The following is a 27,526-nucleotide window of genomic DNA, read 5'->3' on the forward strand; positions in this document are numbered from 1 at the left end:
TCGGGCGCCGCCGTAGCCGCACCTTGAGGTTGGCGGAGGGGCCGCTGGAAGAGCCCGGCGGGGCGCCGATCTCGTACTCGCCCGTGACTAGCGTGTCGCGGTGGATCTCCTCCCGCAGGCACTTCCGCGCCTTGCCGGGCAGCTGGAAGGAGATGGGCCGCGCCGGGCCCGCCAGAAGCAGCAGCGCCAGCAGCGGGGCCAGCCTGAGGCGGGGGCGGCCGGGCGGCGGCAGAGGCATGGCGGCGGCTCCGGGTGCGACGGGCCGGCCTCCGCCACACGTGACCGCGCCGCCGCCTGCGTCACGGCGGAGGCGCGCGGGGCGGGGCAGGGCGGCCGTTGGCGTTCGAATCTGCGCCGCGCGCGTCCGCTGAGGCGCTGAGGGGCGTGGGGCGAGCGGCCGGCGGTCCGGCCCGCGTCCCGTCAGCGTCGGTATGGGGCAGTCGCGGTGCTGTGTGAAAGCGCGTCTCTTACCAGCGGGCTGTGATACCGTTCAAGGAATCGTCAAAGCGCCTGTTCAGATACGGCGGTGCGCGCTAAGGATACAGACAGGAGCTCACAGGGCTTTCCGTGCAGTTGGGTGCCTCCCAAGTCTCTCGCTGGAAGATGCACTTGCTTTTTAATTACACGCATATATATTAGAAATTCCAGAGTAATTTCTCCATCTTCTTGAGCCCAGAAAAAATTGTTGTGCCACATGTCTCCCTTTGGATTTGCACCATGCAAATACCGTATGATGGTGACAGAGGCATGCCGGTGTTTCTGGCAGCGAATAAAATCATGATGATGGTTTTCAAGTGAGTTGGAGGCTTTTGTCCTCCCTCGCCAGCGTATGGTCAGTTCTACTCATTATTCCGGTGGCTTCAGGCGCTGTACTTTTTAGGAAGGTTACTGTGTAACCCTGCTGTGTAGCTGCTCTACACCGGAGCCACGCAGCTTTGGGCTGCTGCTCCCCTCCCTCAGCATCCCGCTGCACACGGGCGCCTTGCTCTCCCACAGGGCAGGGCAGAGATAAAAGGCTGAACACAAGCTTGAGGAATGTCAGGGTTTGGGCTGTAAGCTTTCCATCCCATCCTCTTCGTTTCTATGGCCTTTGCTGTGCGCTGCACGGTAACTTTCCTTGATGCAGGAAGAAGGAAAAATTCCCAAATATGTAGTTATGATGAACACGCCTGTGGTCAGCTCCTGGAGTTGACTGCAAGTGTTTGGGTTTGTTAAGATTCAAGGAAGGGTGTTAAGAAACAAATTAATAGTTATTTGCTAGAAATTAAACAAACAACAAAACTCTTCTATTTCTGTTAGCTTGACTAAAGTAAAAATACAGTTCTTTACTTCTGCATCTTAAACGTCACTCTTCTCTCTTTGAGCAGAATTTGTTTTTAGCAACAAGCAGTAATCAAGAATCACTGCAAATTTCAATCTTAAGAGGCTTAAACCAGTGGACTTCATGTCTCAGTGTCCACATGCAGGTCAAGACAAGACAAGCCTTGCCCACTGCATTTTAAAGAACAGCTCCACTCTCTTGCACCCATTGGCTCCTGTTTACTGAGAGAGTGCCATAAAGCCCTCCATACGAGGAAACAGAACTCAAGCTCTGCTGTGCAGTAATAACAATAGAACCCTCATGAATAAAATCCCCTCTTAAGCTCCATTTAAACAATATTATAGAGGAACACAATTTTCCTTAGCATAGCACATACCTTTTATTTGAAGGTCAGCTGTGCTCAAATATTCAGTCCATTACTTCATGATCAAAAATGGGATTTCTGGTAATTTGTTGCACATCCCAATGCATGTTTGTTTCTTTTAATCAGTTTGCAAACCTTTCCCTACTTGGACAATTGCATTAGTTTGAAGTTCAATCTTACAAATAAATGTTTAGCTGTTTCTGCAGTATGTCAAAGTATATTTGCAATGAAAATTTTTTGTTTACAATGAAAACACTTCTTCCATTGCAGCAGAAATGATACTATTTCACAAGCTTTAAGAAATGTAGATTACTAGAATCTGAAGATATGAAGTGTTGTAATGTCCTTCCACTGAATTCCAGATGAGACATGCACAGCACGACAATTCTCTCTGTGCTGAACATTCCTTATACCAATGATATGCACCCAGTCTGCTAGCGAGTTTAAAACATTCAGTGTCTTATTTGCTTGGGAAAACCTTGGAGAGATTGTCTCATTCATGTTGAAGTAACCTAATTTTCTAAAACCAAAATGTGAAGTCAACTATTGATGAGAAAATATTTAACAATCCCTTCCTATTGTGTCCATTTCATCGTGGTACATTTTTAGATGAGTTACATCTATGACTGGCAAATTTATCATCGTTTCTGTTTTAGCTTCTCACGTATCATAATGCATTATGTTTTAAACTGCCACACACACATTCAGTTCTAATTATAAAATTGTATCATATGTGGTTCAGTGCGTTAGCATGTTGCGAAAGAAAGTGGTCCCTGTTCATTGCAGGGGAGTTGGACTAGACGACGACCTTTAAGGGTGCTTCCAATTCAAACAGTTGTATGATTCTATGAACTGCTGAAAGTCTCTTTAAAATTCCCACCTCCTCGCTCTTTAGCTGCTTAAAAATGCAATGGGGCAATCTTCATTTCGTGGGTAAAGTAACTTATAGCAGATGGAAAGCATTTTAAGATCCTTTCAGCTACAGGTTTAGAAATAACAGTCTTGCAGGGACATGCCTTAACATTTCCACATATTCAGAGCTGGCAAAATGAAATACTTCCTGTAACTCTGAAACACTTAACAGATGAAAAGAAGAGATTGATAACTCATTACACAACTTTCAGGATGAAACGATGACCTATTTTCGTGTAACTTGCTGTGTTACACGTTGTAGGAGCTTGGCAATTAGGTAAAAGCAGGTATCGTTTCTCACTACCATTCATCTATAGACAAATGAGTGTATGCCCAGAGAAAATATTACCTTGTTATCTACCAACATGACATACTGACAAAATTTAAGCCATTTTGTTATTGTGTACATTTTATATTTTTAAACATCCCTAATACTGTTTCATAGCTGTCTTGAAAGTAATTACGAAAGAAATGAATTATTTAGCTTTCAACGCTGGACTTACAAAGAAGTACTGGGAAAAAAATCAGCATTTCTATAGTTTGAAGCAACATTGGAACAATGGTTAGTGAGAAAATATGGCACTTCCCACAAAATTTGTAATTGTTTTCTCAACTGAAGAAGTTAACAGATTGTTGGCAATAAGCTTTTTTCTTTTTTCTTTTTTTTTTGCCATACTTAAATATGTCTTTTTCCACAGTAAATTGCAGAAAACAATTGTCTGCCTCCTTGAAACAATGTGTAGGAATGTCTACAAATGAGGCAATTAGTCTTTTTTTCCTGCTCTGCATCAGCTGTTTTGGCATCTCAGCATTTTCTTGGTTTTCACAATGAAAAGTTAAACAGTTTTCTTCTTAAAACCTACTCTAGACTTGGACACTCTTGCGTTCTACCTTGCACCTAGCAACCTACTACCACCTACTGAGAAACTTCTGTAAACCATTCCGTGTTTTAGTTAAACATGCAAAATTGTTCACTCACTTCTGGAAAGTGCAAGGCTTCCTCCTTTAAAGGGCTTTATTTGAATTCAGTGCCAAGATATAACCATCGCAGGCACCATTATGGTCATAATCCAGATGGCGACATAATCCAATCAACTGAAAATAAAGCAGTAGCTGAACAACCATAAATCACCACTGCACTGCTCTGCCTTCCCTGTAATCTGTCCCAGAGACTTCAGATACGGTGTCCCGATCTTACAGCTAAATTAATCACGTTCTGATGAGAGGCATGGGGCAAAATAACCGTTAGACGTCAGTAGGAGAAGCACATGTGGAAATTCTAGCTGCATTTTGTATGAAGATACAAGCTGTTGTTACAACATATGTATACACATCTGTTTCCATTTCACTGAGTTTTGCTTGAAATAATATATTTGGGACTTAATGTAAAACACAAGCTCGTTTGGGGATGTGAAACGTCCTTCATCAAAGATAGTGCAGATTCACTCACGCACCGAGCACTTTGAGGAACCAAGCACCCACAGCACTTCTCATTCGCTCTCTGCTCCCAGCTGGCGCCAAGCAGGTTTCCAGCAATAACCGCAGTGCAGGCCTGCAAGGCTCCTTCCTGGCTTTTTGAGGAAATCCTCACTTTACTTCCTGGGAACCTTTACCCACTGCCCTCCTGAAGTTCAAGACTGTTCCTCTTTCCATTTCCAAGCCCTGTTTCTGCAGCTGCCTCAGCACAGGAGCTTACAGCCAGCACGTGCATCAAGAGAAACTTCTGCAGGCACCAACGGGCAGCCCACCTAGAAGCTCCCATGGTCTCTAGGCTCGGTGCTGTCCTCCTTTAGCCTCTGCAAGGAACATTCGTGCTGCTCAGGGAGGGAATGAAATTACTGTTTACAAAGACTTTTAAGAAGCTGTACAAAACATTGTGTGCAATTTTGTTATGTAAGCCACAACTCCGAAAGACTAGAGACTTGGGGTACCGTCATGTTTTAACAGGCAAACCCTCCAGTGTTATGTCATGCCATTAATTTTGTTTCATTTGTGGAGTCTGGTGCAGTCTCAGGACAAGAGCCCTACTTTTTCTTTAAAATCTAGAGCTGAGTTTCTTCTGGTCTCTGTATCTGATGGAACTTGGAGCTGTAGCCTCCTTCCAGGAGATGGAAATAAAGATTTTATTCTGGAGACTAGACTGAACTAGACATCTAAAATTGACTGGAGTAAATACCACCTTAGGTTTCTTCAAACCAAATTTATGCTGAAAACAAAGTTTGATCAGCTGTTTTATTGTGTACTGCTGCTCTGCATGGATCGGAGCAGCATCCTCACCCATTAAACAAATGAGTGGAATGAAAAAACATAGCTCAGCAGCACTTTAAATAAGGGGTGGTTGGCTGTGCTAGATGCACATCCCTCCGCCTTTCTCACATATCACTGCCAACTTTTGGGCTAGCTGTGGCTCAAGGAACAGATAGATCCCTCTGATCAGTTATTCCATTGTCCTCTCTGATGATGGCCACTGATAGACATGAGAAGGTCACAACAGAAAGACAGAACGTATTTGCTCCAGCATCAATTTTTTAATAGTGAGATCTAGCCAAATGACCTCAGGAGAAGACTCACTTTCCTTTTTACAGCACATATTGACTTTTACAGATCGGAGTGTTCTTATCAGCCGTATAAATTTCAGTGCTTTTTAATATTGCTGAATTCTTCACCTAAATGCCATCCTGTCTGATTGTCCAATATGTGTGAAGGTGTTTCAGTAAATCAATTTCAGCTTTTCATAGCTGAACACTTAGCTGTCACAAAACATGGCCTTCGGTTGATCCTGCTGGGAACGCTGCCAAAACTGCTCTCAAGGAAGATGGCTTCCAAGGTGTGGAGAAACAGCAACCGATAGAAATATATGAGCAGGTGTGAGGAAAGGCTCATGTATGAGTGTGTTCAAAAACACCTCTTCCCAAATGATCCCCCAACTAAGGCAAGTTGTGACTTGAGTAGCATTTTTAAAAGAACAATTCTGAATTGAATTCTTCACGTAGCCCTCCAGAGAAAGAATCGTGGCAAAAGTACTGTAAAAAATAGACAGAACTTAAAAAATAAATATTCTTGTGTAGGCTTTGCACATGACAGCAGTAAACATTTTACTGTGTCGGAAGCTTGAAGTCTTTATTCTATTACAGCGATGATCAAATGCCAAACAAAAGTTTGATAGCAGAGGCTGTACTTCTTCAAGGGCTTATTTTGATAATTCTGAGCTTCTCAGCTATTTAACATTTGCATCTGATTGTTCTCAGGTCTTTTCTCCTTATACGTAGCAAGTGAGTGCAAGAGCACTGGGGAAGAAAAGCCAAGATAGGAGAGAGCATAAATCCCTATTTTAAACACAAAACTCAGCTGTAACTATGGAGCCACTATTTCTCAATGCTAATATCCCTGTATCACCTGGTAATAACAAACAGAGGACATTTATACACAAGGACACTATGTATTTTAAATATATCTTCACCACTGGAGACAAATGAGATGCGATGGGCAATACTAATCCAGGCTCTCCACTGAAAACAATGTAATGAATTCTTCCAGGTGGACATGATCTTTTCATGCTCAGAACAGCCTTGCTGGTTATTTGAAGATTACACGAAGAAAATGCAACTCGTAAAAGTGATCAGCATCTAACTAAGGATTTAAAAAACAGTCATATATATCAACAGTAGAACAGCTGAATGCCACTCAAATCACCAGAGCTTGGAAGGAGGCTTGGCAGCAAAGAAAGCAGTTAGATGGGATGTTTATTGGATGACTTCCATCAGCTGCACTATGTAGTGGCTTGAGTGCTAGATTATAAATATTTCCCCTTGTGAAAAGGAGAAGCTGGCTGGATGAACACTGAATCAGCAGGACATATTCTTATCCTCGGCAGAGATTGGTTTGTAAGAAAGCAGGAATGGGAAGCACTGAATTAGGCCTGGGAAGCCCCTTTTCTCCAAAGGCACATGAGAAGAGCACTTATCCTTGGAAGCTAGTCAGCATGGCACGTGGGCAATGGGAATATTAATAACTTCTAAGGCAAGACTTCTGTGGAGCAGGATGGCTCACCAAAACCACAACCTCTGTAGCCACTTGGTGCAGATGGGCAACTTCTGCATTGCAGAGTTCCTTTTGCGAGGCCAAGTTGGGCCACCAGGCTGGCTGTGGGTGCACGAGGCATCTCAAAACGAAGGTGGGAGATACCTCAAGGGTACTGGTTCTCTCACAGATGTACACAGGCAAAAAGTCCCTCCTAAAGTTTACGCCAAAAACTTACGGGCCTTGCCAGCCCTGTTAGTGGGCTGGGCTTAGTGAGCCTCAAAGACATGGATGACCATTGCATGCAGCACCTGAGGTGGAAAAAGTGTTCATGTATAGGTCTTTTGATGAGCAGTGCAAGGCTTTCCAGCTGGAGGGGAGGGAAAACCAGGTGACTGAGATGGATAGGAAGTACAGAATAGTTCTCATCCATGCTGCAGCATGGCTGGGGATAACTGATAAGGGTCAAGTGAAGGAGCAGTGGAAATTTCCTTCACCCTGCAGCATGCATGAGAAGACCACCCCCCCAGCAGCCTTCCCATGAAGAGTGGGGTACAGGAGAGATGTCAGGTTGTGGGACAGTTCTGGCGTTGGTGCTAGTTTTGTGCAAGTGGCTGTGAGTCATCATAGCAATTCTGGACCAGGGGAGTTTCCAGGAGCCTAAGGCTGAAATCCCCAAGGATGTTAGTCTAGACAGGGTGCTCTTCCCTTTGACCTCATTGGGGGCCTCAGCTTCCTCTTTATGCAAGTAACACCAACTACCAGGACAGGTTATTTTGAGCTACAGAACAGTTATGAAAGAGCAATGTGCTGAAGGTTTGAGGGAAAAGATGCTCTTGCTGTAAGCATCCTTTTCAGACCACTTTTGTGCTAGGCTGTTCCTTGCCACTGCTGACAAGAAAAAATCTGTATTCCTTAAAGTTTTCTAAGGAGACTCAAATAGCCAGAGAAGGGCTCCTTGACTGACGCTAGGCAAGAGCTTGTTAAATAAACTCTAATTCCCCCAGGATAACTGGAGGGAAATCCCAGTCATTAAGTCTTCCATCAAGTGACGTAAAAAGGATTGCAAATTAATCCTGCTCCCCATTCATCTGATCCCAGCCGAAAGACTAGCAGTAAATACCAGCCCCCTGAGCAGCTCTGGGGGATTCCCAGCTCCTATCACCTACTCTCCCTGTCTTTTTAACAAATGCCCCTGATACTCAGTGTTCTCATGTTACTTCTCTCATCTCTCAAGAGCTGGTGTGCGGGATGAGGCATGGATGAGTGCAGTGGAAGATTTAGCTGGAAACACCACATGCTTCCTGTGCTCACTCTTTTGAATCAAGGGGCTGTGGGTGCTGCAGAAGTAACATGGATTTCAGCACCAACCCACAGAAGGTGGGCTTTGATATACAGCCACATGAAAACTCTTGATTCCCAAACACCCCTTTGGAGCTGCTTCAGAGTACACAAAAATATCACATGCCCCTTCTTGAACCCCAGTGTGCCTGCACATACACATTTCCCTTGGTTTTACACACACCAAAGGAGAAATAGATAACAGAGCACAGAGCAATGTGCTGACTGTTTTGCATGGCCTTGTTTAACCCTTGGATTCCAGCGTAATTCCTCAGAGAGCCCAGCAACAAGTGAGATAAGATAATAGGCATAGGCACAGACAGTCCTAGAAAAGAATGTCCCTGAGAAAACCAAGCAGCTCCCTGGTGGGCTTGGCAGTCCTGTTGGCAGTCCCCAGACAGGACGGTGTGAAGAAGGATCCACCGTGTACCATCATGTACCTCCCCTCATCCCACTATTCCTCCCTTCATTCTCACTGAGCTATTCAACTCCAGGAGCCCATGTGGAAGATGAACAGATTTCATTTGCTCTGTGTGTGCCTTGGGGCATTTTTGATCCCAGAGTGAGGAGCCGCTGCTGTTGCTGCCTGGCTTGCTCCTTGCTGTGCTGCTATATATATCTGCAACGCCTGCCTTGAGAAGATCTGAGCAGAGGCACCCAGTGTGCTGTGTGACAGAGGTGGGGGGGAAGGTGGCAGGACACCAGGGGACAGGGTGTAAATTAACTTCACGAGTGGGTGCGTGTTTCTCAGACCACAAATTTTAATCCTTTGTCCTTTTTTGTTGTTGTTTTCCTGTAAATAATAATTAACAGAGACTTTCTCCAGGGCTGTTGTTGTCTTCAGAGTGTTCAGCAAATGTTAACTAACCCACCTTCCCAAATCCTTCCCCTGTCAGCGGAAAGGGGATGAAATTAGCCCCGGAGAAGGGAGTGGGATTCTGAAGCATCCACACATCCACCTGAACATTAGGGAAAGATGTGCCCAAGGTCACAGACCGGGGCAATGTCTCTGCAGGGCAGACAGCTGCGTTCCTGGCTCCCTTGTCTGCATTCAGATCAGTAAACCAAACAATAAAAGTTTCGACTGCAGTTTCTCTCGTTATCAGTGAAGGGCTCAGGCCTTATCAGGGTGTATAAACACAGATGTCGACAATAGCTTTGCAGGCTCTCACCTAGCATTTTGGTTTCGTTCTTTTTTTGGTTCATTTCTCAGAGGACCTGAGACTCCAGGCACACTTTCTGAATCAGCACGACAGAGCCAGGGGCTTCCCGTAGCTGCACAGCGAGGCCAGCCCATGCAGGTCACCCCCAGAGATCAACAGCTCTGGCAGCTGGCTCACGGAAGAACATGAAAAGCTCTCAGAGAAATGCCCCTGCTCCAGCACACCTTGCTTAGGGTCAGCCTGTGTCCAGATGTTTGGGTTGCCCCAAAAGGGGTAAGGTGTGAAGCCAGGCCCTTGCCACCACCTCCTCATCCACACCTCTGTCCCTGCAGCCAACCTGGAGGGTGGATTTTACTTGAAAGCTCTGGCAGCCTGTGCCGCTGATGGCAGAGCCATGAGCCGTCTCCCTCTGTCTCCCTGGAGTCCCTGTGCAGACGTAGGCACACGTCACCGCCTGCTCTAATTTTATCCACGTTTGATGGAAGAGACTAACTGAGCAGTGGGGAGGCAGCTATTTTGGTTTTCTCTGTGGCTCTGGGTTATATAAAGCATCCTGCCATGACCTGCATTGCTCAGGAGCTGCTTTTCTTTCCCCACTGCAGCTGCCACTAAACATCAACTCAGGTGCTCTCCTCAGTTCCTATGGCACCCATGCGTGGGGCATGCAGCTGTGCCTGTGTACATCATCCAGATGTGCCACGTACATGGCATGCATCTGTCACATGCGTGGCATCCAGCTGTGTCCCAGATGTGTGGCATCCAGCTGTGTCCCATGCATGCAGAGGGAGCCTGTGGCAGAGAGATTCACAAGCGGCCATCTGTAGGGGTAGATGGGGTGTTTGCTCTTCTGTGTGTTATCACAAGTGTGACGTGAGCTCGGGTCCCACCGTGCCGATGCCTGCGGTACAGGCACTACCCACACAGCAGCACGCTGCGTGGGTACTGCCACTGTCCCCCCACGTGGCGTGGGAGCAGCTCCGTTAGGTGGCAGCAGCAGCGGCACCTCCAACATGCAATCCCTAATGTTTCTCCAGTAGCTCGGCTCCCCCACGTCATGCACGCCGTGGGGGGATCCCCGCCCTCACAACAGCACCCGGCTCCACACAGAGGCTGTTTCCCAACTGCAGGGAGCCGAGCCTGGCTCCTCCGGTGGTTTTGTCAGTGATGCTTCAGTGCCTGAGGCTGAGAGGAAGCACAGCAGGGCAGAGGCTTGCTGGGTTTGGAATTTTTGGAAGGAGGCAACGTGACTGGGACTCCCTTCTCCTCCCCTCTCTGGCGCAGGCAGATCTGCCAACATCTGGGTTATGCGCTGGAGGGAGTGTTGGGGAATGCCTCTTTGTTTTTGTTTCTTGCACAATCAGCAAATTTAATAGCACAATGCAGATTTGGAAGCTAAAGTAATTATGACGTGCCACGATAGAGTTGCAAACAGTCCATTAGCCATGACTCGTGCCCTTCCCTAGCTCCAAATGTGCCACCTCCCCTCCCCCCCCAGATCTCATTTCCCCCTGAAAACAGCTGAGCCCTGATTTCCTCAGTGACCTCCCTGAAGTTTTGTGCTCACCTCTGCAGCTATTTTGCTTCCAGCTACCTTCTCCCTAATGACCCCTAAGCTCAGGCTGTGGCACCCCCTGCTCCCACACAGTTCCCGCACTGCTGGACCCACTCACTTCCTAAAGAGTCACCTCCCTGGAGGGCAGCCGAGCCTCCGCACCCGACACAGTCACTGCCGGGGCAAGTCAGCCTGCAGGGCGCGGGGCTGTGCCGCCCTCATCACGCCATTTGCCCATGGAGAGATGTCAGCAGAGCTGCTCTCTCGGGCACTGGGACCCCTGTCCACCTTGCTTGTCCCACATCCATGCTGGCAGCAGCAGCTCATCAGCTTCGAGTTCTCTTCCCTCTGACACATGCTCTCTGGGGCAGTATTTCGAGAGCCCCCAGAAAACCACCAGGGGCCAAAGCCACTACCAGGCATGCATGTGGCAGCGTGCATGTGAGCACGTCAGCAAGGAGGAGGGAAGGATCTGAGCGCTGCAGGCACTGTGAGTGGCCGGTACGGGCTGGCAAGCAGGGATGCCGCTCCAGTAGGAAGTTCAGCTGTTACACAACAGTCACAACAGTGCAGAGTCCCCTTCACGAGGGGGTGGGGAGGGGGGAGGGAGAGAAAAGTTGATGCAAGGAGGATGGCTGCTGCCCAGCCTGTAAGGTGGGTGGTTCAGCCCAAGAGCAGGGCTTGGCTGTATGAGCTCACGGCCAGGTGGTGACACCTCAGGTGAAGCTGCTGTGCACCATGCAGGGGTTGCTGAAAACACCAGAAGCAGCACTGAGTGAACTGAAGGTTTACAGAAAAAAATAAATCCAAAATGCTTCCAGAAGTGAAAATATTACATGATCTGGATAAATGGGAATGGGAAAGCAGTCGGTCATTGCCCACTGTCAGCTTTGTCTGCCACTGTCAGTGTGCCCAGATATGCAGAAGAGAAGGGAAAGCAGCACTGTGCCGCCACTAGCTCAAATCCAGCACTCAGTAACATCTGTCGTAGCAAGGCAGTTCAGCGCAGAATAGCATCAGGCTTGGACTCACAAAGGCTCTGCATATAATTGGAGCCCTATTAACTTGGGGCTTCTGTGTGGCCATGGTTACACCATTTTGGTGCTCTTTGAAGTGATCTGAGAGATGCTAACTCCTTAGCACTCATTCACATCCTCCGCACCGTGCTGGCACAACAGCACATGTACCTGTGTGGCAAGCCAGTTCCTGAAGCTGATCAAGCAGAAAAGGGACAGGGTTCTGTTGTTCTAGGGCTGCCCTCCTGCAGGATCAGCTCAGCGCTGGGCTGCAGGGCACTGCCACGCTCCCCAGCTCCCCCCTGACCTGCGGCAGCTGATGTGGGCCCAGGCAGCTACCAGCACCTTGGTGGCCCAGGTCTGTCTGCTGCGGGCTCACCCATCCTAGCACTTTGGCAAGGCACCAAACCGCCTCCTGACGTCGCTGTGAGCCATTTCACCTTTCTCAAATAGCAAGGTGCTAACTGACAGCAGCAAGGGGTTTTCTGCTGAGGTAGCACGGAGCAACTCTATGTGGGGAGGGCTGAAGGCTGGGCCAGAGAAGAGACTCTGGCAGCTGCCCTTGCTGGCAAGTAACTTGGCAAAAGATAGTGTTCAGTTTCCAGACAGGCAGGAGCCTGTCCTCCTGTGGGCAGCAGAAGGAATGGGTGGAAATACACAGCTCAGGCAGGAGGGCTGCAGGGCTGTGGTGTGCCCCATCGCCCCTGAGCCTTTCTCCCAAGTCACGGCCCAGCTGGCCCACGTGCTGCAGGGCAGGGTAGGCTCAGGAGCCAGCAGCCAGGGCAGGTCTGGGCTTGAAGTGGTGCTGCAAGGTGAGCCCTGTCCTTCGCCCTGGGTAAGGCTCTGCGGCTGGCAGGGCTGCAACATGGCAGCTACCTGGGGTCACCAGTGGACAGAGGGCACAGCACGGCTACCCAGCTGATAGGGATGGGGCACGAGGCAATGTGCAGAGAGCATCAAGCTGATTGGTCTCTCCGGCGAGCACCTATGCTGACAGCGCCATTGCCTGCACGCCAATCCTGTTGAACTAACTGCAAGCCACCTCAGTGCCGTTCCTGCCTTTGGCCACCCACCCTCTGCATTTCCACACGCACGGCAGCCATGACCATGCAGAGCTCTTTGCACGCACAGTAATGGCCTGCCGGAAGGCAGTACTGCGGGCCTGCCCCTGGGAAGCAAACACTAATTGCAGCCCCACCCTTTCCTGCCCCGGGCAGCAAGGTGAGGGGATCCTCAGTGTACACCGTGTTCACAGACACGGGCGTGGGACTGGAATCAGCGCTCATAAAATAGCTGGGGTTGAACCCGCTGCCCTCCACCTGCCAAAACAAACAAAGCTGATGCAAAGCCAATAGTGGTGACAGCAGCCTGGCTGCTAGTGAGGGCTGGGCCAGCAACTGCCTTCCAGTTTGCTGGCCTCAGCAGAACAGGGCAGGAGCGGGTGCTGGGAGTTCCCAGCCCTGGGGGTGCCTGCTGCCATGGTCGGGCAGCCCAGCGGTTCCCTCCTACTGCTTTCCTTGTGCAACACACGGCGCCGACGCAGTGCTCAGCCTCAGGGCAGACCCTTACTGGCGTCAGCACCCGCCTGGCCCAGGTGCTTGAGGAAATGCCTGTGGGCGGGCGTCCCCGGCCCAGGGCTTTGCCTCTGAGGGCTTTGGTTGCTGTGAGGCGTAGGGGAGGAAGCTGATGTCAGAGGGAAGGGCACCCGCACTGTGGCAGAGAGGGGGCTGCCAGAGGGACTGCTCAGTGCCCAGGAAGGAGCCTGGGCTCTAGTGGGCACCTGCACAACACCCAGAGCAACACCGCGCCTGGGCACCGGACAAAGTGTGCCCGGCAGCTCTGCAAGGCGTTGCAGGGGGGCAACACAAGGAGGGCAGGGGAGGGGAGGGCACGGCCTCAGCCATCCCTAGGACCAGACAAGGCTGCCGTGAGTCATAGGGCATAGTTTGTTTTCTCCCTTTCACTTCGCGGCTCCGTTTCTGGGGTTCTCTTGGTCACACAGCTCACACCCGGGCCGCAGAGGCTGGATGACGGGTACCACCGAACTGCTGCAGCCTGCTGCCAGGCTGAACACCCGACCCGGGTTAACAATAAACAGTTTTTCAGCAGGATTATTTTAACCCCGGCCCGCTTCTTCCGACACGGCCGTTCAGGCTGAGGGTGAACTCCCCGCCCGTGGGTGCACCGACCCCAGGCGACACCTCGGTTCTCCGGCCCTGGGGCCAAGCCAAGAGGGGGGAAAGCCCCGCCGGGAGCCGGGGACCGCCCGGGCAGAGCGCCCGCGGGAGCCGAGGCCGCCGCCGCCGCCGCCTCCCAAACAAACAACAGCCGCTCCCGCTGCCATGGCGACCGAACCTCACCCTCCCTCGCTGCCATGGCGACGCAGCTCCGCCCCTCCCGCAGCGGCTGACGCCGCCGCCTGCGTCGCCCGCGAGCTCCGGCGGAGGGAGGACGGGGGAAGGGCTGGATGACGTCCCCGGTTCGTTACTATGGAAACCACGCACCGACGTCAACAGGTTTGTGTGTTTTCAACGTTCCGCCGTCTCCCGGGCAACGTCAGGCGGTCGGCCCGGCCCCAGCAACAGTGCCGGGATTGGCCGGGAGGGGCGACGGGCGGGGCCGGAGCGGCGGTCCCGCCCCCCTCCCGCGGCTGCCCCGGGCCTGCGGGCGGGCGCCCGGCGCCAGGCGGGGCGGGGCCGAGGCGTGCGGCCCGTGGGGTCGTGCGGCCGTCTGCCCGTCGCTGAGCTCCGCCGCGGCCTGGGTGGGCCCCGGGGAGGGCCGCGAGATACGAGGCCTCGTGGCCGAGGCGGGGCAGCCGCGGTTCTACCCGCGGGGTCTCTCGGTGCCCCCGGAGGAAGGCCGGGGAAGCCCTGTTCCTTGGAAGCCCAGCGGGCGGTGCCCAGCGGCCAGGTTCCCGGTGAAGGGCTGGGGTTGGGCCGGCCGCCTGTTCTGTAGGGGTGTATTTCTGCCTGACCTCGCAGACGGACGTGCCTGGGTAATGGCGAGTAGCCCCTGGCCTCCACTGGGAGTGGCGAGTGGCACTTGGGCCTCTGCTCGCTGTGCAGGGATGGAGCGGAGCGCCTCGGCCCAGCTGCTCCTCTCCTGTGCTTGGCAGTTGTTGCGGTCATGGCGATATGGACCCGAGTCCACACAAAGGGTCCCCCCTCCCAGCAGCACACCGGCAACCCCCCCAGCCAGGCCAAACTGTGTGGCAAGCCAGGGGCCCAGGGAGGATCAAACCACAGGCCAGGCCATTCGCACACATCTCTTAGTGGTGCTCTTATGTCCACATCTTGTAATTATGTTGAATTTTATACTCAATACATTAGTTAAATATCACCTAAAGAACCTCTCTGCTGGAGATTTGCCATATTTTTGGGCAGAGGAGGACAAATCCCTCGTTACTTGTTCTTGTGTTTCATTCCTGGGATCTCTCTCTACAATAGCCAGACGCTGTGGGAGCTGAGGTCTCTGGGCCGAAAAGGCTGTTTGAGGTGACAGTTGTCCTGCAGGACAGCCCCTATGTACTGTTCTCTGGTACCCAAGTAGCACTGTGAAAGGTGATGTGGGGCCCACCTCCCCCAGAGCAGGGCTGTTTCAGTGAGCAGTGGCAAAGCCTCAGGCTCTTTTTGCCTCCCTCCAGGCAAAAAGATCCTTGTGAGAATCTTTCAGCCTTGTGATCCCTTGTCCTGGAAGTCCCTTTGTGCCATTCCCCAGAGCACTCTCCAGTCAAAACAATTAGAGGGTTTCTCTCTATCCTGAGCCAAACAATCCCCAACATCCTGTCCCTTTCCCTGAGTCGGGTTCATTTGTTCTCCACCCAAAGCAAAACCGCCCTTTTCTCCTTGATCTCAGTACTTCCTCCTTCACCACCTTTGTCCTAGTTCCCTCCAGAGCCACATTGCCAGCAGCACACAGAAGGGCACCCTGCCCTACCCAGCCCCCTTGTCCCGTGTGTAAGCACCATGACCGCTTGGTCCTGCAGGGCAGAGGAGCTTTCATTGCAGAGACTTCTCTTCTAAACACCAAGCAGTTCCCCAGATGTCTGCTCACTTTGTTCCAGGTGTTTTTCCTTCCTCTCGAGGTAGAACAGTGCCCTGTGGTGATAACTGTGGGACGCGCCTGTCGCCTTCCAGACGGTGCAGAGATAAGGGACCACGCTGCGCCAGCTCTGTGCAGGCAGCACAAGGAGCCTGGGGACCTTTGTGCTTAAGATGTTCCAGGTTATAAAATGCTACTCCTGGAGTCACTGCTGCCAGGGGCCAAGCCAAGGGCTGTCAGGGCACAGGGCAGCATGGCGATGGGCAAAGTGTCACTCAGCTTCACCATCTCTGAGCAAGGTGCAGTCTTGTCAGTACTTAGAATGGGCTCAGTGCCCAGCAATGCAGCCAGCACGGTGCAGGGAAAGGCAGAGTGATGGGGCCGGGTGGGACAGTCTGTAGTAATTGGCAGCTGATGGCGTGGGGCTGCGCGACCACGAGATGCCGGGATGTCTCCACTGACAGTGTTTATTCTTCAGGACATCCCTGTCACACACCCAGCTGCTGCGATTATTAATTACTATTTATAATTTACTTTGGGTATGCACTGCAGCAAAGGTGTGAGCCTTCTGGCAGCTCCCAGGTTGGGTGGCAGAGCCACAGCTGTAGCACGACTGGGGCTCAGCCACCCAATGAGTGGGAGTTCCCATCACTGCCCCCTTAGCCTTTCCATTACTGCTCTCCCATTCTGACTGGTCCAGAACCCTGCAGCCTCTGCCCAAGCCAGGCAGGTAGAGGGGGATTCCTTGTGCTGTGCTGGAGCACACGCTGTGAGCAAAGGCACCAGCAATGACATTACAGCCCATCAGATCCATATTGCAGTGGGCATTCCAGTGGTTGCATGGATTGTCTGATGGTGCAGGTGTGCTTTGCTGCCCACGGTGGTTCCCCATTGCTGGGTTCCCTCCATATTGCCCATAGCGCAGAGCGAGCCATGGAGCTGCTCCACGCTTTGTGCTGTGGGCAGGGGTGGATCAGAGCTGTCGGCTGGCTGCCAAAAGGCTGCACTGTGGCATGAACTTTCCCCTGGTGAACAGCCAGATGTGGGCACAGCCACCACCTGCCCCAGGAGATGGTGCAGGCTGTGCGGGTTGCACTGTCCCACGTGTCCTGGGCATTTCTCTGCTGTGACTTCCCAAGCCCAAGGCTGTCACAGCCCTGTTTAGGGTGGGGTGTGGAAGTGGGCACAAGCTCCTGTGGGGTGTTTGGGGTCAGGGCACAGGGAGCAGTTTGCTGGGGGGCAGGCAGAGGGGTTCCCCTGTGTACCCAGGGCCAGATCCTCACTGGGTGCATGTGATGCCCATGCAGAGCCACAGCCATCACCCAGGCAAAGGGCTCATGCCTCGCGGGTGTTCAGCCCTGTGGTACCACTTGCTTCCTCTTTTTTTTTTTTTTTTTTTTTTTTTTTTTTTTTTTTTCGCACCATCTGTGGAGACGTCGTGCGCACCCCGTGTCTGGAGCAAACAACAAACCCACGTCATGTGTTTTCGGTTTCTCTGTTTCCTTGCCTCAGTGGCACGTGCTGGAGATGCACAGCAGCACCTGGGCACTTTCCATTTGACACAGAGTGCCTTGGGTCACCGGCAGAGATGGCAACAATGCACTATTTGCATGGGCAGCCAAAAACGTTTGGGACTATCAGTGGAGCGGGTACCCCCTCTCTTTACAGAAACTTCCTTCTGGGTGCGGTTTGGCCAGCGCGGGCCGGTTTGTGGCGCGCTGCCCTCGGGCCTGCCAGGGACGTGGCAGCGGTGCTGGGGTCACGGCATCGCCTGTTTGCCGAACGTCGCTCCAGCAGAGGACAACTCGGAGGACGGCTCCCAGAGCTGTGGCCAGAGCGAGGGGAGGGGGTCTGGGCCGGTCCCAAGGAGGGAGCAGCCCTGGCAGGCTCAGAGCCGGTGAGAGCAGCGCTGGTCCCGCGGCCCCTCGCCCGGGAACGGCGGGGCCGTGCGCTGCGGCAGTCCTTGGCTGTCCCCTCGGCGCTGACGGGCAGCGCAGAAATAGCAGCTGGCCCAGTTCTCCCGCCCCCGTGGCCCAGATCTCTAAGAACGGAGGTTGCTCGCGCAGCAACAGCGGCGGCGGCATCAGGCGCTGCATTTAGCCCGTGAGCTCAAAGAGCTGGAGAGGCTGCCAGCAGGATCCCAGCCTGCCCGGGTGACGCTCCTGCTTGGAGACTGCGCTGCGGGCTCTGTTTGTTGCTGTAAACACGCTGCCGCTGCAGCTTCCCTGTTACTATCTATAGCCGCGATCTCTTGGCTCCCGTGCGAGGCGAGGCTGCGGTCTGGCCGCCGGCTCTGCCTGCCCTGAGCCAGGGCTGCCGACATCCCCGCCGTGGGTGGGTGTCTCCGGGCTTCGCCGCGACGGGGATCAAAACAAAACCCAAACTGGAGGAAAGGACGGGCCTCGCCCTCGCCGCTCCCCCGGCGACCCCCGCCCGCGCCCCCGTCCCGACGCCCGGGGGCTTCCCCGAGGGCTACGCGGCCCTGGGGCCGCCCCGCACTCCTCCTTCTCGGTCCTCCGCGTGCGTGACCCTGCTGTGGGGACGCGTCCCCGCCGCGCGCCGCGACAGCCCCGCGCGCGGCACCCGCCCGCTGCAGGGCGCGGGGACGAAGGGCACCGCTCCCGGCCGCACCCCACGCGTGGCCGCGCCCGGCTCCGTTAGTACGGAACCCCCGCCGGGCCGCTCGGGGCGGGGGGTGCCGGCGGAGGGGGTGTGGGGGGCACGCGGGGGGGCTGGGGCGGCCCCGTCCCACCGCGTCCCGTCCCGCGCCGCACTTGGCCGCAGCCTGGAGCGCTTCCCGTCAGTCACGCCCCCTCGCACAGGATGTATCCCATATAAGGATATCTGCGTCAGTGGGTTCCCGAGCCCGGCTGTACCACTCAGCGAGGGGGGGGAAAGCCCGGAGCCTCTCCACCCGCCCCGCCCCGCTCCAGCCGCCCCGCCGCCCCGCCACGCTTTCTCCACCCTGCAGTCCCGTTGTTTCCCGCGCTCGGCCGCGGAGCGGGGCGGTGGCGGGACCTGGCGCGCGGAGCGAGGCGGACGCGGGCAGAGCGGTTCCCCCCGCGGGCGGGCGTGGTGCGTCCCACGTGACGTAGGCGATTCACGCGGCGGCAGGGTATAAAGGGACGGCGCCGAGCGATACTCCAGCGGCAGAGGCAGCTCCGGCAGCGGAGAAGGAGACGCGCGGCGCGGACCGAACGCAGGGACGTAGCCGGCCCCTCTTCGCCTTCTCCCGCAGGGCCCTCCGCTATTACCGCAAGGCCCCGACCGGCCACGCAAACAGCCGACATGATGTACCAGGGCTTCGCTGGGGAGTACGAGGCGCCTTCCTCCCGCTGCAGCAGCGCTTCCCCGGCCGGGGACAGCCTCACCTACTACCCGTCCCCGGCGGACTCTTTTTCCAGCATGGGTTCCCCCGTCAACTCGCAGGTGAGGGCCGTTGCGCGGCCGCCGCGGGATTCGGTGCTGGCAAGGAGGTGGGCGCTGGGGGCTGCGGGGCGCGCCTCGGACCGGGTCGGAGGGACCGGGTCGGAGAGGTGTGGGGCCCGAGGGGCGCGGTTGGCTTAAGTCGGGCTGGGGGCAGCGTGGGGAGCGGCCGCGGCGCCGCCGCGGGGCGGGCGGGGGGAGCTGGGGTCTGGGCTGCGCGTTGCGGCGGGTGTGTAAAGCGGCTTCATTGATAAAACGCGAGTTCATTGAGGAGACTCCGGAGCGGCGCCTGCGTCAGCGCGGACGTCAGAGATATTTATATCGGGCCGCTCTCGTGCGGAGCGGTGCTGGCGGCGCGGCCCTGGGGGCGGCGGGGAGCGGCCCGGAGGGGAGTGCTGACCGCAGCCCCCCCTCACTCTCTTTTTCTCCCCCCCCCCACGCTGTGTCCCGCAGGATTTCTGCACCGACCTGGCCGTGTCCAGCGCCAACTTCGTGCCCACCGTGACGGCCATCTCCACCAGTCCCGACCTGCAGTGGCTGGTGCAGCCCACCCTCATCTCCTCAGTCGCCCCATCCCAGAACCGCGGGCACCCCTACGGCGTTCCGGCGCCCGCCCCCCCCGCCGCCTATTCCCGCCCCGCCGTGCTGAAGGCGCCGGGCGGCCGCGGGCAGAGCATCGGACGAAGGGGCAAAGTCGAGCAGGTGAGCGGGGCGCGGGGCTAAAGGGAAGGAGGGGGAGCGGGGAGAGCGGGGCTGGGCGCGGGGGCGCGGGGCGGGGGTCTGGCGGACGCGCTGACCGCACTTTGTGTCCGCAGCTGTCCCCGGAGGAGGAGGAAAAGAGGAGGATCCGCCGGGAGAGGAACAAGATGGCAGCGGCCAAGTGCCGCAACCGGCGGCGGGAGCTCACCGATACGCTGCAGGCGGTGAGTGCTGCCCTGGGATCCCGGGGGCTGCGGGGCGGGGACCCTCCGGGTGGGGGCGGTCGGGAGCGGTTGGCCCCGGCTGACGGCCCCCTCTCGTCTTCCGCAGGAGACGGACCAGCTGGAGGAGGAGAAGTCCGCTCTGCAGGCAGAGATAGCCAACCTGCTGAAGGAGAAGGAAAAGCTGGAGTTCATCCTGGCGGCGCACCGGCCAGCCTGCAAGATGCCCGAGGAGCTGCGCTTCTCCGAGGAGCTGGCGGCTGCCACTGCACTGGACCTGGGCGCACCCAGCCCCGCCGCGGCCGAGGAGGCCTTTGCCCTGCCGCTGATGACCGAGGCGCCGCCGGCCGTGCCGCCCAAGGAGCCCAGCGGCAGCGGGCTGGAGCTGAAGGCCGAGCCCTTCGACGAGCTGCTGTTCTCCACGGGGCCGCGGGAGGCCTCCCGCTCGGTGCCTGACATGGACCTGCCCGGGGCCTCATCCTTCTACGCGTCGGACTGGGAGCCGCTGGGTGCCGGGAGCGGTGGGGAGCTGGAGCCCCTCTGCACCCCCGTGGTGACCTGCACCCCGTGCCCTAGCACCTACACCTCCACCTTTGTCTTCACCTATCCCGAGGCGGACGCCTTCCCCAGCTGTGCTGCTGCGCACCGGAAGGGCAGCAGCAGCAACGAGCCCTCGTCTGACTCCCTCAGCTCCCCCACCCTGCTGGCCTTGTGAGGGGCTCACCCCGCACTGACTGACCTGCCGGGCCCCCTCCCCTGCCCACGCACCCCCACGGACTCGCCATGCCCCCCCGGGCCTGGGGAGGGCACTGCTGCTGCCACCCCCCTGTCCAGCCGGGGCCCGGGGCCTGGTGGAGTGCCTGGGCCCATACCTCCTCCAGAGATGTAGCAAACCGCATGGAGTTTGTCTTGTCCCCAACGGCCCATCTGTGAGAGCTGGTAGTCTGTAGCATGTCCCACATGGCTGGGTTGGTGACTCCCCCCCTCCTTAGTATCACTAGCATTAACTAATTAATCCCTTGGTTTTAAATGATTGGAATTAACCTGGTGCTGGGTATCTCCAACTTGTATCTAGTGCAGCTGATTAACAATAACTACTGTGTTCCTGGCAATATCGTGTTCTGATGACTTAGCAATGACCCATCTTACGTGGGGGGGAAAGAGACTCTATTTTATTTTCTAGTAGGTAGATGAATAGCTATATCCATGTACTGTAGTTCTACATCGATGTTCATTGTAACTTTACTGATCATGCATTGTTGAGGTGGTCTGAATGTTCTGACATAAGTTTTCCATGAAAACGTTTTTATTGTGTTTTTAATTTATTTATTAAGATGGATTCTCAGATATTTATATTTTTATTTTATTTTTTTCTACCTTGAGGTCTTTTTTGACATGTGGAAAGTGAATTTGGATGAAACTTAAGCATTGTTTGCTTATTATTGTTCAGAGACATTGTCAATAAAAGCATTTAAGTTGAGTGCTGGAGCTGTGCTAGCCTTACCTTTTGCGTTAATCCCTTTGACCCTAAAGGGGCTCCCTGAACTCTGCCTGGGGTTGGGGTTTTTACTGACATCTGACCGCTTGTATGCATAGCATGTATTGGGGTGGGAAAGCCATTATGTGCAGACCTGTCATTGCCCTGATGTGTTAGTCAGGCCTGGCTGTGTCTACGCCCTTCCCACCCACTGCTGGGGCCACCCCTCCTCTGGCCTTCCTTCTGGGGCTGCCTGCAATGGGCTGGTGCACCTCTGCCTGTCACCTGCTGTGGCCTTTCTGCCATAAACCAGAGGTGTGCAAGGGAATGGAGAGTAGGAGGGGTCTCACTTCTGAACCACTAAGGCTGTCTCCAGACTGGGGTCTACCCTCTCACTTGCATGTGGCTGATAGCCCAATTTCCTCCTGTGTCAGGAGGGCTGGGACTGCAGCCTTGCTCCATGTGTCCTGGGCTTGCTTCTCCAGGAGCAGCTACTGAATGCCTTCTAGTCATAAAGGCATGGAGAGATGCTGACACACACTTCTCCTTGAGCAAAATAGTGTATGGCAAAATATACACTTCCCCAGAATCAGTTCTCCTGGTCCTTGAATGAATGCAAACTATTGCAAGCAACTTATGAGCTCTAGGAACTCTTCCCCACCAGGGTCTTGCCTGTGCAGCCTCTTCTCTGGTTCATCTAAAGGGGCTGTTACTCTCTTTTCCTCCTGCTGCCTGCACAGCAAAACATGCTCCTTTGGTGGGCAAGTCTCTCTGAATGCGGGAGGCTCTTCTGCTCTCATCTCTTGATTGAGAATGTAATTTCCAAGATGATTGCAAAGATGCCTCCTGTGCTGCTATGTGCAGCTGGCTGAGGACTGCTTTTTCCTCTGAGGAAAACTTTTTGTCACGTTGAGGGTGACAGTACTGGAATGGGCTGCCCAGAGAGGTGCCTGAAGACCTGCCTGGATGCCTACCTGTATGACCTGTAGGGGAGTTGAACTCAGTGATTCCCGAGAAGCCCTTTCCAGCTCCTACAGTTCTGAGATTCTGTGACAGCATGCTCAGGAAATCTCCACAGGACTCTGGAGGTCATTCAGACTGGGTTTGTGCAACTGGAGGCTTCCTGGTCATGGCTGCAAGCTCTGCTTTCTTCACCCCGTCCCAACCAGAACACGCACAGGATGTACCTCATCTCAGCAGTGCGTATTGCACTGCCTGGGGCTTGCTCAACACCACCCGCACTGTGCAAAGGCAAGCATCACTTGTGCTGCTTCCGTCTTTCAACACACGGCTGGAGGCAGCACTGACAACTGACAAGGAATGACCCTGGTTGCCACTGAGATGCCACCTGCTCAGCACTTTTGCAGCATCGCTCTAATTCACAAGGGCAATACCCAGGTGCAGCAAACACACAGTGGCACTGACCCCAGAAGTCATGTAAGTGTAGCTACAAGAGACAAGTGACTCGGTGAAGTCAGAAAATCTGTAACCACAACATGTCTGCTGCTGAAAAGACTCTCAGGCTCCTAGCTGGAGAATTCAGCGAGCTGCATGTTCAACAGAGGAAGAAGCAGTCTCAAAATACCAAGCAATCCCTTGCAGGCAAGTGAGGTGATCCTGGCCTCACCGCCTCTCCCCATTACTCGGCAGGGTAAAGCAGAACCTTGGGCTGAGTTCTGATCCACGGTCCTCCTGCAGCCTCTCTGAGGTTTGCTCCTTCCAGCAGCGGTGACAGTGACCACCATGTGCCAGTGTCAGAATCTGCATCACACGAGATCCACTCCTTTAATCCCAGGCTCTTGCCCAGTTCTTTGCCTTATCATAGTCACAGAAAGGCTTGGGTTGGAAGGGACCTTAAAGCCTACCCAGTCCCAGCCTCTGCCACATGCAGGGCTGCCCCTCACCAGCTCAGGCTGCCCAGGGCCCCATCCAGCCTGGCCTTCAATGCCTCCAGGGATGGGGCACCACAGCTTTTGGGCAGCCTGCACCACAGCCTCACCACTCTCTCAGTGTAAAATTTCCCCAACATTTAAATCTCTTATTTGTTTTAAAACCATCCCATCTATTACTATCTGCCTGTGTAAAGAGTGTCTCTCTTCCATTTTTAAGCTCTCTTTAGGTACTGGAAGGCCACAGTGTGGTCTTCCTGGAGCTTTCTATTGTCCAGGCTGAACAAGCCCATCTCCCTCAGCCTGTCTTCATAAGACAGGTGCTCCTGCCATCTGAGCATTTTTGTGCCTTTCTCTGCACCCAGCAGCTCTGCACCCTTCCTGTCCTGGGGGCCCCGGGCTTGGACGCAATACTCCAGATGGGGCCTTACAGGTGCAGAGCAGAGGGGGACGATGACTCGCCTTGCCCTGCTGCCACCCCTTTTTGATGCAGCCCAGGGGCAGTGCAGAAGTCAGGCTGTGCTGGGTTACCACGTACAGCTCGTCACTAGGCTGATGTACTCACTTCCCAGTATTTGAGGACTGCGGAGCAAAACCTCACTTGAATTGGCACCGATCTTGCCACTGACTTCAGCAGAGCCGTGAGAGGGAGCCGTGCAGCAGCCTCTGCTCGGGATAGATTAAATGTGAATGCACGTGCCTCAATTACGGGCTGTGTCTGATGGATCACACAGATACCGGCACACAGCTTGGGGAAACAAAACAACGGGCACGGTGTTAACACAAGCGAGCGACACTCGCATTACTTCTGACTCCTGCCGTGCTCCTAATCCTACTGAGAGCAGCAGCGTAATTTGCTCTTAGAAACGAAGCTGCAAAGCAAGGAAAAAGTAGAACCGCAGTTACGCACGGCAAGAGGCAGCGCCGTACCACAGCACGAGCGGCCCGCAACGCCTCTACAGGGGAACGCGGCGCAGGCGTGCGGCGGTGACCCGGGCAGGGGAGGGCGGGGATCCCCGCAGCCCCGCCGAGCCTCTCCCCGCGCGAGGTAGGGCCCGGCACCCACTCGGCAGCGCCGCGAGGTCGCCGGCCGCAGCCCGTCCCGGAGTCACGGCCGACGGGAGCTGCGGGCCACTCGCCCCGGACGCGGCGCAGCGCCCTATCCCGGCCCGACGCAGCGCGCCGCGGGGAGCGCCGCCGCCCGAGCCCGGAACCGCCCCGCGCCTGCGCGGAGCCGCCGTGTTTACTGTTTGGTTGCCAGGGCGCCGCGCGGCGGGCGCGTCAGGGACGTGACGTCCCGCTCCCCGCGGAGACGCTACGAGCCAGCGCCGTGACGCAAGTGCTTCCGGCCGTGCCCATATATGGCAAAGCGGCGGCCCCCTTTTTCCCTTGCGGGCGCTGGACGTTGGGCTGCGCGTGCGGCTCTGCGGCGGGAAGGTTCCAGAAGGGCGCGAGCCGGAGCCTTGGCACGGCGATCTGCCGCTGCCCGTGAGCCCTTAGGGCTGTAACAGGCTTCGGTACAGGCGGTGAGCGGGCCATAGGTGTGCGTTCTGCAGGTTCTGTCACATGTTTCGCTGTTGTTTTGTCAGTAAACCTGTCAGTCGCGCTAGGAAGCCTGCCAAAAAGTCATCGGTGCTGACGGATGGTCGATAGGCGCGTTGTTCTCGTGAGGAGATGCGGATTTGGAAAAGCAGTAGCGCTGTATTGGCTGCAGAAGTGGGTGTGTGCGCCTCAAGTGGCGGTGCCTGCACGAGGGCTGCTGGAACAGGCAGCGCAAGTGACCCTGCCCGCGGCTGGGCGGCCTTCAGGGTCCCGTCCAACTCCGATGTTGCTGTGAAGAATCAGCCTATAAGCTGATTTACCACTTGGGCACGAGATCTTGAGATTATAATGGTTCCGTGTGAATCTCGGCTCAAGGCTTGGTGAATAAGCTAATCAAATGTTAACAGTGGCCTAGAGAACAAAGCCGAGCGCAGCATTCACAATGCAGCACGGTCCTGTGGTGTGCCTGAGCTTTGGGTGCTCTGTGCAGTGCTCATCTTCCCTTCCAAAGGCCGTGGAGCTCTGAGAGGTGCAGGTAAATAATGATGCTCTGGGGCTGTGGAGCAGCTCCTGTGTGAGGAACAGCTAAATTAATGAGGGCTCTTCAGCCTTAAAGAGGCACCAGTGAGGGAGGTATCTGGCAAGAATTACAGGCATCAAATGAAACGTGGGAAAAATGAGAGTTAAACATACAGGGGTTGTTCATTCTGTGTTGTGTGTTGGCATGGTAGATTTTGTAGATAGCACTTTTCTTACACTTGAGTCTAGAAAATGAACAGAAGAAAAAGCCAGTGAGTGCTGTTAAATAACAATGTGCCCTCTTTGAGTGATGAAGATCTACTTATTGTAAATTTCTGGGGCTTTGGGGGAATATTCTGGGGATGCAGCATCCCACTCTTACCTTGTCCTTACAGCCTTCTTTGGGTGCCTGCTGCCAGCCAGTGGCAGAAGTCTGTGGGTGACGGCAGAGGAGGAGAACCAGAGAAAGGGAAACTTGGTCTGTGTGACCCTGACTGATCTCTATTGTTTGGTAAGCAGTTAGCTAAACTTTCGCTCTGACTCTGCGCTTCCTTACTGAGGTGTATTTGAAATTTGCATAAGTTATTACCAGATGTGATCTCATATGTCCACAGTTTTCATCCGTTCAGATCTTTTGCTGATAAAGTTGTTCTTATGGCTTCTGGCGAGCTTTCCAGCCATAGCGGGCAAGCTGGTGACCCGGCGAGATGCTGAAGTGAAACCGACAAACGCGTATTATTCTTCTTCTGATATGGAAACAGCGGATATCCACAAGGGACCTCGGTGTTATATCAACAGGATACCACAGGGAAACAAAAGACGGTCATAACTAACATGTGGGCAATACAGCACCTTTATTACTTCCAATTATGGAGCTCTTGTTCCTTTTTTTCCCTGGCATCTTTGGATTGCAGAACAGATTTTTCAGTTCCTGTTCACTGCTTGGGTTTTGTTTTTATACAAATATTTTGTAACTTGTGCCTGGTTGTTTTTTGCCGACAGGAAAAACTTTAAAGCAGTCTGAATCACTGCATCACAGCTTCTGTTTAGTGAGAATGTAGCTACCTTTAAATAGCCCAGCTTGAATTTTCTCATGCTAAGGGATAAGGGGCAACCTCATAATGCAGTATTTACCTGTTTTTGTTTGAAAAACTAAGTATTTGTTTTAAATGAGCAGCGGCATTGCAAGGGCCACAGAGTAGCAATGTCAAATCCTCTAAATTCTACAGGATTCAGGTATTTCCAGGTTGCTAGGGTTTTGAGTAACACATCACTTTGGCAGTGCTCTGAAGCGTAGTGGGCGTTTCTGTGTAAGAATGATGTTGATTCTGCTGTGGAGCATTTGAACTCCTAATTGTAGGAGGAATGGCAGTTGCTGGTAACTCACAGCTGAGAGAAGGACAAGCTCTGTTACAACATGCAAGTGTGTGGTGTGGCGATTCAACTCAACAGTAACGTGACCTGATGGTGTTGCGTCACTAACCTTGAGGACACAAAGGAAGATAAACTGATTTGCTGCCATTACATAAGAGTTGAGTACAAAGCCAAGTGATGTTTCAGCACAGGTAAGGATTTCATTCTGAAACTTTCAAAGAATTCAGGCCCTCATAGCTTTATTCATAGGAATTGCAGGTCCTCCCTGCTGCAGTTTGCCAAGTTCCCTGTAATGCGGTGCCACAAGCCTGGGTTCCTTAGCTGTGCCTGGGGATAGGCAGAAAGCATGAGCATGGGATTGCTTGCTGGCTGTTACACAGTAATAATCCTGGTACCTGAAATGGTTTTGGCCTGTGTCAGCTAGCAATCTCCAAGGTGGTGTGTGGGCATGGTTCAGGGCATAGTATGCCTCCAAAGAGGATTGTGTGTGAGGCCGGGCTACCGCCATGCTCCATGGTTGTACTGCAACATCTGAGCCAGTTTCATACTGCATTTCCTACTTGGTGACAAGTCCTTTACTTATTGCAATGACTGTGTAAAGCGTTCAGTGCTCCAAGCTTACTAAACTACCTGGGGAGAATTTAAGGGA

General features: G+C 54.1%; 2 protein-coding genes across 2 annotated transcripts in view; one reads left to right on the top strand and one right to left on the bottom strand.

Annotated features, from left to right (window-relative positions):
- Positions 1-238, bottom strand: part of TMED10 (transmembrane p24 trafficking protein 10) — a 13,626-nt gene extending 13,388 nt beyond the window's left edge. The window contains exon 1 of the mRNA XM_042814003.1: positions 23-238. Coding sequence (XP_042669937.1) covers positions 23-238 — 216 coding nt within the window. The remainder of the gene's footprint in view (positions 1-22) is intronic.
- An 18,650-nt stretch (positions 239-18,888) lies between these two features.
- On the top strand, positions 18,889-21,556 carry FOS (Fos proto-oncogene, AP-1 transcription factor subunit). Its single transcript, XM_042814155.1, has 4 exons — positions 18,889-19,159; positions 19,610-19,858; positions 19,972-20,079; positions 20,186-21,556. Exons 1-4 carry the CDS (start codon positions 19,019-19,021, stop codon positions 20,789-20,791), a joined length of 1,104 nt encoding a protein of 367 aa, XP_042670089.1. The 5' UTR covers positions 18,889-19,018; the 3' UTR covers positions 20,792-21,556.
- Positions 21,557-27,526: the final 5,970 nt, after the last annotated feature.

This window comes from Centrocercus urophasianus, unplaced genomic scaffold (genome assembly GCF_019232065.1).
Source record: "Centrocercus urophasianus isolate 14NV4802_14NV808 unplaced genomic scaffold, USGS_Curo_1.0 seq_14, whole genome shotgun sequence".
Lineage (NCBI taxonomy): Eukaryota > Metazoa > Chordata > Aves > Galliformes > Phasianidae > Centrocercus > Centrocercus urophasianus.

Bases quoted from the DNA above. Each gene is read 5' to 3' on its own strand.
- FOS (XM_042814155.1), top strand. From the start codon at position 19,019: ATGATGTACCAGGGCTTCGCTGGGGAGTACGAGGCGCCTTCCTCCCGC. The intron at 19,160-19,609 runs GTGAGGGCCGTT...TGTGTCCCGCAG, and splicing joins GTTCCCCCGTCAACTCGCAG to GATTTCTGCACCGACCTGGC. The intron at 19,859-19,971 runs GTGAGCGGGGCG...TTGTGTCCGCAG, and splicing joins GAAGGGGCAAAGTCGAGCAG to CTGTCCCCGGAGGAGGAGGA.